This window comes from Mobula birostris, chromosome 4 (genome assembly GCF_030028105.1).
Source record: "Mobula birostris isolate sMobBir1 chromosome 4, sMobBir1.hap1, whole genome shotgun sequence".
NCBI lineage: Eukaryota > Metazoa > Chordata > Chondrichthyes > Myliobatiformes > Myliobatidae > Mobula > Mobula birostris.
The window spans coordinates 26,628,581-26,638,714 of NC_092373.1; the positions used below are offsets into that span (position 1 = coordinate 26,628,581).

The 10,134-nt window shown below is 38.1% G+C and overlaps 1 protein-coding gene across 3 annotated transcripts in view; it reads left to right on the forward strand.

Moving 5' to 3' along the window:
* Positions 1 to 7,736, forward strand: part of atr (ATR serine/threonine kinase) — a 133,533-nt gene extending 125,797 nt beyond the window's left edge. For all 3 annotated transcript variants that reach the window (XM_072255025.1, XM_072255024.1, XM_072255027.1), the window contains 3 exons: positions 1,891 to 2,042; positions 2,151 to 2,256; positions 6,718 to 7,736. In XM_072255025.1, coding sequence (XP_072111126.1) covers positions 1,891 to 2,042; positions 2,151 to 2,256; positions 6,718 to 6,891 — 432 coding nt within the window. In that variant the 3' untranslated portion in view covers positions 6,892 to 7,736. The remainder of the gene's footprint in view (positions 1 to 1,890; positions 2,043 to 2,150; positions 2,257 to 6,717) is intronic.
* Positions 7,737 to 10,134: the final 2,398 nt, after the last annotated feature.

The window sequence follows — 10,134 nt, forward strand, 5'->3', positions numbered from 1 at the left end:
TTAACATCCTTAGTGACTAAAGATTTTGAAGATCGCTCCGTAATAAGAGGCAAAATATTTTGGCATTAGTATTGCCATCAAACTCAGAACAGTAGAATCATAGCAGGAGGACACAGCAGGAGGATAATCGGCCTATTGTATCCGTGTTAGCTAAAAGAGGGCAACTCAATCTAATTCCGTCTTCCAGCACTATGAATGTGTCCCTGCAGGTCACAGCTCTTGAAGTATACTTTCTAGATGACTTGTCTTGATGGTGAGTTCTATATCCCTTCCACATTCTGAGTAGAAAGAAATATTCCTTATCTCCTATTTAATCCTTGTCCTGGTTATTTTAAGTCTTTACCCCTTTGCTTCTGCACACCCTTCCTTTTTACTATGATATTTATGTTTTAAACCTCAGTTAATTCTCCCCCAACAAAATTGATGTTATGCGAGGAAGTTGGAAATGAAAAAAAAATTGGGAATTCATCATAACTCATTTTGTTACCAAAATTGGAAGTAAACCTATTATCAAAGTATATACGTGTCACCATATTCAACTCAGAGATTCATTTTCTTGCGGGCATTCACAGTACATATATAAAACACAATAGAATCAGTGAAGGATCGTACCCAATAGGACGAACAGACGACCAGTGTGCAAAAGACAATCAACTGTGCAAATACAAAAATAAAGAAAAAATGGTGGTAATGATAATAAATAAGTGATAAATATTGAGAACATGAGTTGAAGAGTCCTTGAAAGTGAGTCCATAGATTTAGGGAGTATTTAAGTGTTGGGGTGAGTGAAGTTATCCCCACTGGTTCAAGTGCTTGTTGGCTGAGGGGTAATAACTGCTCCTGAACCTGGTGATGTGGGTCCTGATGCTCCTGTATCTTCAGCAGCAAGAAAGGGCATGGTGGGGGGTCCGAGATGGTGATGCTACTTCCCTGCGATAGCGCTCCATGTAGACGTGCTCCATAGTGGGGAGTGTTTTACCCATGATGGAGTGGACTGCATCCACTACTTTTTGGAGGCACTTCTGTTCAAGGGCATTGGTGTTTCCATCCCAGCCAATAATGCAACCGATCAATATACTCCGCACCGCACATCTATAGAAGTTTGTCAGTTGTAGATGACATGCTGAATCTTCACAAAATCCTAAGGAAGCAGAGGCCCTGCTGTGCTTTCTTTGTAATGTCACATATGTGCTGGGGCCAGGACAGGTCCTCTGAAATGTCCTGAGGAATTTCAAGTTGCTGACTCTCTCCACCTCTGATTTCCTCCGATGAGGACTGGTTTACGGACCTCCGGTTTCCTCCCCTTGAAGTCAATAATCATCTGCTTGGTCTTGCTGACATTGAGTGAAAAGCTGTTGTGGCACCACTCAGCCAGATTTTCAATCAGATCCTTTATCACCTTCCCAAATATCTTCTTGTGTGATTTGTTGTTCATCTTTGTTTTAATGTACCCCTTTTGTGTATCGTGGAATGTTTGACTATGGTTTTCACAGATGTTCTCTCTCCATGAATGCAAAATGTGATTCTGCAATGAACTGCATACAGTGAACTCAGAGCTATAATATTTAATTCCACAATATTTAGTATGTTTTGATTTAAAGTGAATCACTTTCACCTTTTAAAGAGAGGGAATAGTTTATATGTGGGCCAATTTCAGGTTGTTATTTTGAAGTAGCTGTGTTTGTAAACCATTTTCTGTGATAATTCTTTGTGGAACACCAACTGGCTGCTCAGTCAGCCAAATTCTGAAAAGCTTTTCATATATATAACTGCTAAATTTCCAGGAAAGGCATAAGATAGCATTTCCTTCAAGTTCATCCTTAACCAGAAAATTTGTAGAGAGAATAAGAGATTGTGCATATTTGGATTAAAGATATTGTGCTTTCATAGGGAGAAACTTTTGACGTTCCAGAAGTTGTCCCTTTCCGCCTAACCCACAACATGGTCCATGCCATGGGCCCCATGGGGACAGAAGGTTTGTTCCGTCGAGCCTGTGAAGTAACATTGAGATTAATGCGTGATCAGCGAGAACCTTTAATGAGGTAAAATGTCAGATTTTAGATGTATCATGATTTGACTTGCTTTCAATTACTTCAAAGATCATGATAAATATTGTTTTGCTTAACTTCTGTTTTGTTGGCTTACTTTAGTGTGTTGAAAACTTTCCTGCATGATCCCTTAGTGGAGTGGAGCAAACCAGTAAAAGGGAATACGAGAGTTCAACCTAATGAAACTGGGGAGGTAATCAATGAAAAGGTCAGTGGAAAAAAATACAGACTTTCTTGTGGAACATTGAAGAACTTTTTGTGTGTGTAATTGTATTTTACTGCAGTCTTGTATGTGCTGTGTGTGGTTTGTGGTGTGTATGTCTATTGGTCCCAGAGTAACGCTGCTTCATTTGGTTGTATTCAGTGGGGTTCATGTATGGTTGAATGACAATTAAACTTGAGGTTGAACTGCAGATATTGGAAATCTGAATCTTTTTTTGAAAAATTAAGTGCAAGAAACCTTGTAGTCTAATTCTGCTGAGGGGCTCTAACCTGAAAGAATAATCCTATTTTTCTTTTCACAGATGCCAACTAATCTGCTGAGTATTTAAAAACTTTGCTTTCATCACAGTGTTTCTTGTGTTGGCTTTAAAAAAAACAAACTCAAAGTGAGCAAAATATATCTAACTAATAGATTTGAAAACCCAGACATGCAGCAAACGTAAAATAAATTCAAAAAGCCAAAAACTGATGAAAAATCATAGGGCTGAAATGTTCATTCTGTTTTTCTCTGAGCTAATACTGTCTTGCCTGCAGAGTATCTCAGCATTTCTTAACTTCAGGAAAACAGTTCTTTCCTCATTTGGAAAGAATGGTGTTGTTCAGAAATAAATGTTAGTTAAGCTTTCAGTTTTTAAGGATCTTGTGTATCTTTACAGATATACTAAGATAAAAGTAGATACCATTCTCTTTGGATAAATAGATTGAATAGTAAAATTCATTAACCCAGTGTTTATATAAATCAGTTAAATGCAGGGGCCTGAACCAAATGTTGGGTGACAGTGGTTCACATCCTATTTCAGCAGGTTGGCAAACTTAAGTTCAGTTAATCAGAATCAGGTTTATTATCACTGACATACTATCTGTCATGAAATGTCTTGTTTTGTGACAGCAGCAGCACTGTGCAATACATAAAAGTCATTATAAATAACAATAAGAATATATATTTTAAGAATCAATAAATAGTGCAAAGAGAGAGCAAAATAGTTTATGGGTTCATGGCCCATTAAGAAATCTGATGGCAGAGGGGAAGAAGCTGTTCATGAAACGTTGAGTGTGTGTCTTTGGGCTCCTGGAAGAGGGCATGTCCTGGATGGTGAGGATACTTCGTGATGGATGCTGCTTTCTTGAAGCATTGCCTTTTGTAGATGTTCTCGATGGTTGGGAAGCAAGTACCCATGATGGAGCTGGCTGAGCCTGCGACATTTTGCAGCCTTTTCCGATTCTTTGGATTGGAGCCTCCATATCAGATGATAATACAACCAGTCAGAATGCTCTCTGCAGCATGTCCAGGAATTTGCCAGTCTTTGGTCACCTACCAAATCTCCTGAAACTCCTAATGAAATATTGCTGCTGTCATACCTACTTGTGATTGCATCAGTATGTTCTCCCCAGGATAGATCCTCAGAGCTGTTGAACCTGAAACTGCTCTTCCTTCCCACCTCTAATCCTGCGATGATGACTGGTTCCCTCAACTTCCCCTTCCTGACATCCACAATCTGTTCCTTGGTCTCACTGATGTTGAGTGGAAAGTTATTGTTGTGACACCTCTCAACCAGCTGATCTATCTCACTCCTATACCATCATCGTCCTCTGAGATTCTGCCAACAACTGAGTCATCAGTGAATTTATAGGTATTGTTTAAGCTGTACCTAACTGCAGTCATGAGCATAGGGAGTTGAGCAGTGGACTAAGCATAATTCCTTGAGGTGCGCCTGTGTTGATTGTTGGTGAGGAGATGTTATTTTCAATCTGCACTGACTGTTGTTTCCTGATGAGGAAGTGAAGGACCCGGTTGCAGACAGAGGTACAGAGGCCCAGGTTTATAAGCTTGTTAATTATTACTGATTTATTGTTATTATTTTGCCCGACGCCAGCCCCCTAGGCCTGAGTCGACCTAGTAGTAGTAGTATTAATTATTACTGAGGGGAAGATGGTGTTGAACACTGAGTTGCAATCAATAAATAGCAAGTATTTGTGTTGATGTAAGTATTGCTGTTGTCTGGGTGGCCTAAACCCAGGTGGAGAGTCAGTGGGATTGCATCCGCTGTAGAGCTGTTGTGGCAGGAATTGCTTGTAGCAGATCCATAGAAACCAGTGCTAGCTGACCACTCTCTGCCACTTACCTTACATACCTTTTGTCAAGTCCTCTTATCCTCCTTGGCTCGAATGAGAAAAGCTCTAGCTTGCTCAACCATTCCTCCTAAGGCAGGCTTTAAAATAATATATGCTTTGCCTTCACAATAGTCAAATTTCAAATTCTTTTATTGATTTTTATTGAAACATTACCATAGAAAGTATTTTATCTGGAAACATCATACCTTGGTATGGCAATTGCTCAGCATGTGACCACAAGAAAAATGATGGAGTTTTATGGACACAACTCAGCACATTATGGAAACCAGACTACGCTCCGTGGACTCTGTCTATACTTCTTGCTGCCTCAGTAAAGCAGCTGCATAATCACCGCAGACATGCTCTCTGTTCTTCCATTGGGCAGACGATACAAAAGCCTGAAAGCACATAGCACCAGACTTGAGGGCAGCTTCTACCCTGCTGTTTTAAGATTACTGAATGATTCACTGGTATAATTAGATGGACTCTTGACCTCACAATCTCACTCACTGTGATCTTGCACCTCATTGTTTACCTGCACTGCACTTCCTCTGTTCTGTCACAATTTATTTTGCATTGTTACTTTTTTACCTTGTTCTACGTACATCAAGCTCTCATCCTTTCTAAATTGAAGAAGTCCAGCTCTGAACTCACAGAAGCTACTGGAACCCAAGTACACCCCTGTAATGTCTGGAGAAGTCTTGTCAGAAGTGGTCTTCATGGAGTAGCTGCCAAAAACCCATTCCTCCAAAGTGGAAGCAAAGCCAGGAGATTTACCTTTGCACTAAAACACAAGGACTGGGGTCTGAATAATTACAGCAACTGACGAGTCAAAATTTGAAATTTTTGGTTCACTACATGGATGAGTGTTTGTAGCCAAATGAAGCACAGTGGAGGTTCCATGCAAGTTTGGGGCTGCATTTCTGCAAATAGAGTTGGTGACCTGGTCAGAATTAATGGCAGATTCTCATTCATCATGCAATACCATAAGGGAGACATCTGATCAGTCCCAACTTCATTCTGCAGCAGGACAATGACTGCAAACTCATGACCAAGGTCATAAAGAACACCCTTCAGCAAAAAGAAAACAAGGAATTCTGAAACAGATGGTATGGTATCCATAGAGCCCTTATGTGAACATCGTTGAGGATTACCCTGGAGACAAAGAAGCAAGCGAGACAGCTAAAGTCTGCAGAAGAACTGTGGCAAGTTCTCCAACATGCGTGAAACAACTTACTAAGCGATTTTCTTATAAAACTGTACAACAGTATACCTAAGAGAATTGATGCAGTTTTAAAGGTAAAAGGTGGACACACCAAATATTATAGTAAATTTTGGATATTTAGAAACTTCTCATTTCATTATTTTTGGTTTACAGAATTTTATTTTTTACACGTGCCTCAGACTTTTGCACAGTACTGTATCTCTCATCTGCTGCTCTCAGTTTCTGCAGTCAACCACTGCGTTTCTGGCCCTCAGCCTTGCCTTTTTCTTTGGGCTTCTTCACAAGAGCTCGGATAGCATATCTTGAAACTCCAGTCTGGTATGAAATTTCTGCTTGGTAAAGACCTTGATTCTCACTATTGCCATGGTGTAAAAATTGATGATTTCCAGGTTAAACTGTTACATCCGCCACACCCTCACCTTTTAGTTTGGTTGTCCCTTGCCCAGTTTGATTCCTTCTACACCCATTTCTGTTTTAGTTAATCATTTTAGTTCAGTCAACTCATTATGTAATTGATTGTTATCATCCTGTTTGTTATCTTTGTTTAATCATGCACTGGGCTATATACCTACAAAGTAATCAAGTTTTTATTTGAAAAATGGTCTGCTACTTAATGTTATTTTCTTTCATGAAAAATACAAAAAAAACTAACTTTTTTTTGGAAAATGAATGTTTGCATATCTAAAATTTGCTCTTTTCTACTGTCACACTAATGCAGAAGACAAAAAAAATCTAAAACAAAATTTATATAAAAATTCTAGAGTGCTTAAGGCTTTTGCACAGTACTGTATATTCAATTATAATATTCAAAAGGCACTTGAACGGCTATCTTGCAGGCCAAAGGAAGGTGTGGAGTTGTGGGATTGTACTTGCAGAGCCTGTACAAAGTTGAATAACCAAATAGCTGAATCCTGTGAACACGAGGAAATCTGCAGATGCTGGAATTTCAAGCCGCACACATAAAAAATGCTGGTGAACGCAGCAGGCCAGGCAGCATCTATAGGAAGAGGTATGACTGTACCTCTTCCTATAGATGCTGCCTGGTCAGTTGAATCCTGTGCTGTGATCATTCAATGTTTCTTTAATTAAACTGCTTATCTTCTCTTTCAGGCCAAGACCCATGTTCAGGACATAGAAAAGAGGCTACATGGCGTGATTAAAACAAGAAATAAAGTGAAGGGGTTGCCTTTATCCATTGAAGGCCATGTCCACTACCTTATTCAAGAAGCAACAAATGAGAAACTACTATGCCAGATGTACCTTGGTTGGGCACCATACATGTGAAAGCATTGATTAACTCTGGTATAAGTGATAAAGCAAGATTGGTGAAGTAAGATGGAGCTATATGATTTGTGGCCACCTTTCACCTTACATCAAAATCACCATAGTGGTTTTGGAAAGAAGTTTAATTACTTGTCCTATGCACCTCTGTAGTAAAGACTTAGTTTTTGAAAGATTATTTCTTTAGAAGAAAACGTACTTCGATCAAAGGGACTGTATCAAAAAGATGAAAAGGATCTGTAAATCTGCTATAACAAAGAATAGAGTGTAGAGTAAACATGGAGCTTTATTTTAGATCAAGTGCACAGAAGAGCATGCAAAAGCAAATGTTAAAATAAAATAAAGACAAGGTCAGCTGAGGACATGATGTACAGAAATCTGACACAAAAGTGTGGACTATTAATATTGCAAAATATGACTAGAGAGGCCTTGGCATAAGACACAAACAGGTTGAAAATGTTGGCAATCTCAGAAGTGATCCAGCAAAAAAGAAAGAAATTCCTTGTGATCTGGATAAGATCAAAAAACCTTACTTACCTCTGATACCATGGCTCATTGCACAATATGAACTTGTACTATATCGCTGAATTTGCATAATACATTGAATTATATTGATTTTGGGGAACAAGAAGCTTAAGTTGAAAGCAAGATAATTGATTGGGATCAATATGATTTTACCTGTTAAGCTAACATTAAGTTGCTGTGTGGAATTTTGAGGTACAGGGTGATCTCCTTTCAACTCTACAATGTTACTGGATCCTGTACATGAATGGAGAGTGAATAAAATCCAACCTCCAGAGAAATTTGTGAAAAAAAAGCATTCCTTGGAATTAATAGATAAATAAAGTTTGGCAAATTGAAATAATCTGTTATTTTGATTGTTATTACTTTCTGAGTCTTGTTAGATTTTCTCAGAGAGAGAAAAAAATAATAGAGGCTCTAATGAAGAACCTTGACATTACAACAGCTAGTTTCATAATCTAAACAATCAACATAGACATTACTGTATTGGTGACTCATTTATTTAATTAGTTTGTAAATGTGTATTACATTGGTAGATTCTTAAACCTGATACCTGTATCCCTGAGCACAGCTTGATGCTTTTATTTGTTTTGTCTGTAGCTTGGAAAGAAAAATAGATTTGAAGAAAATGGAAATTGCAAATGAATATTTTTTTCATGCTAATATAACTAAATTGTGGAATTGTTGCAGTTGGCTGTCGATATGGAAATTTCTCTTGAAAGGAAATAATATATTTAATATGGGAAACTTAATTGAAATTATTTAAATTCCCACTCAAGATGCCAACTGACCTACTTAATATTCTATGAATTTCATGTGTAGTCTTCACTTTACCATCATCTGTGCTGTTTTGCCTTATAGATGTAGAAACATCTGTTTACAGCTGACTTTAATAATGATAGATACAGTAGCTGTTACTCTCTTTTCATTCAAAGTCTGTACATATCTTAAGGTGTGAAAAATAATATTTTTCCATGGATACTAGATATACAGATTACAATTAGTCTTTGGCTATGATAAATGGTTCATTATTATTAAATACTTCGGCCATGGCAAGTGTGATTGAACAGAGAGACCTGGGGATACAAGCACATAGTTCCATGAAAGTGATTGCACAGGTAGACAGAGTGGTGATATGGAATGCTTGTCTTCAGTTGCCCAGGAATTAAATATAGGAATTGGCATTTCATGATGCAGTTGTGTAAATCATTTTTTGGGCTGCACTTTGAGTATTGTGTGTAGTTTTGGTTGCTGGACTGTAGAAAGGACTTGATTAAGCTAGAGAGCGTGCATTGTAGATTGAGAGGGACATTGATTAGATGGGACGACTTGAGATGTGAGAAGATAGTGAATAGGTATGGACTCTTTCTCCTGGAGGCTGTTTGATCTTTAGAGGCTCATAAAGTTATGAAGACCATAGTTTGAGTTGATAGTAACGATCAAACAGGGTAGGAGTGTTTAAACTTAGAGAGTAGTGGTTTAAAGTGAGGAGGAAAAAGAAGGGCATTTTTTCCACAGAGGGCAGTGAGTATAAGGAATAAGCTGCCAGATGAGGTGGAACATTTAAAACACATTTGGATAGATTCATAGATAGGAATGTTTAAAAGGATGAGGTCCAAATATAAACAAATGGGTTTAGTGTAGAGAAAGATCTTGGTTGATATGGATGCATTGAGCAGAAGGACCAGTTTCTGTGTTGTATAACTGATTTCGATGGTTGTAATTTAAATAATGTATGAAGTTGGGGTGGAAGTTAGGAACCTGAAGACACTACTACTGACCTTTTTGCATCATGTACAATTGATACAAAATAATATTAATATGTCATGCAATGCCCAATCTTCAGTCAGGAATGAGAGAATTCATCTACTCAAGGGGGGTAAGGTTTCAACAGTAAGTACCAAGGATTCTGATTAAATTATAGTACTAACTTTTTTCTATTTAATTACAATCAGCTTTAATTTGCTTTAATTCAATTTTCATCTCACGAGAGAATGAATTAGATATTTAATTTCCAAACATGATGACATATGGTGGAACAGTAGTGCAGCTGGTAGAGCTGCTGCCTTATTGTTCTAGTCACCCAGGTTCAATCTTGACCTCTGGTCCTGTCAATGTGGAGTTTGCACATTCTCCCTTGACCATGTTCTCTTCCACTGTGCTTTGATTTCCTCCAAGGATGTGCAGGTTGGTAGGTTAATTGGCCTCTGTAAATTGTCCCTAATGCATGGTCGCATCTGGTGGAGCTAATGGAAATATTGTGAGAATAAAATGGGATTAATTGTTGATGATTAGCTGGATTTGGTGAGAAGGGACAGTTTCCATGCTCTATGACTCTTATGACAAAAAAAATTGGAAGTATTACAATGTATAGCCAGAAAACAATACTTCCTTGTCTTAGGAGCATGATAAAGAATTTGAAAGTTCATACAAGAAATGGCCACATGAGTGTTCGCAAGGAGGGAAACTTAAGAGTGCAGGAATGTTTGGTTAGGAGGACAAAAATATGCTCAGTGGAAGTTAATCTACAAAGATTCAAAATATATTTATTATCAAATTATGTATGCAGTCCACAGCCCTGAGATTCATCTTCCCACAGACAGCCGCAAATTTGATGGGTGACAAATTTGGGGAGAACAGAGAAGGCACAGTAAATGCGAAGTGCAGATGTGCAGAGGACTTTTAAGTCTGTTTGATGGGACAAGTCAATAAAATTCTTTGGCA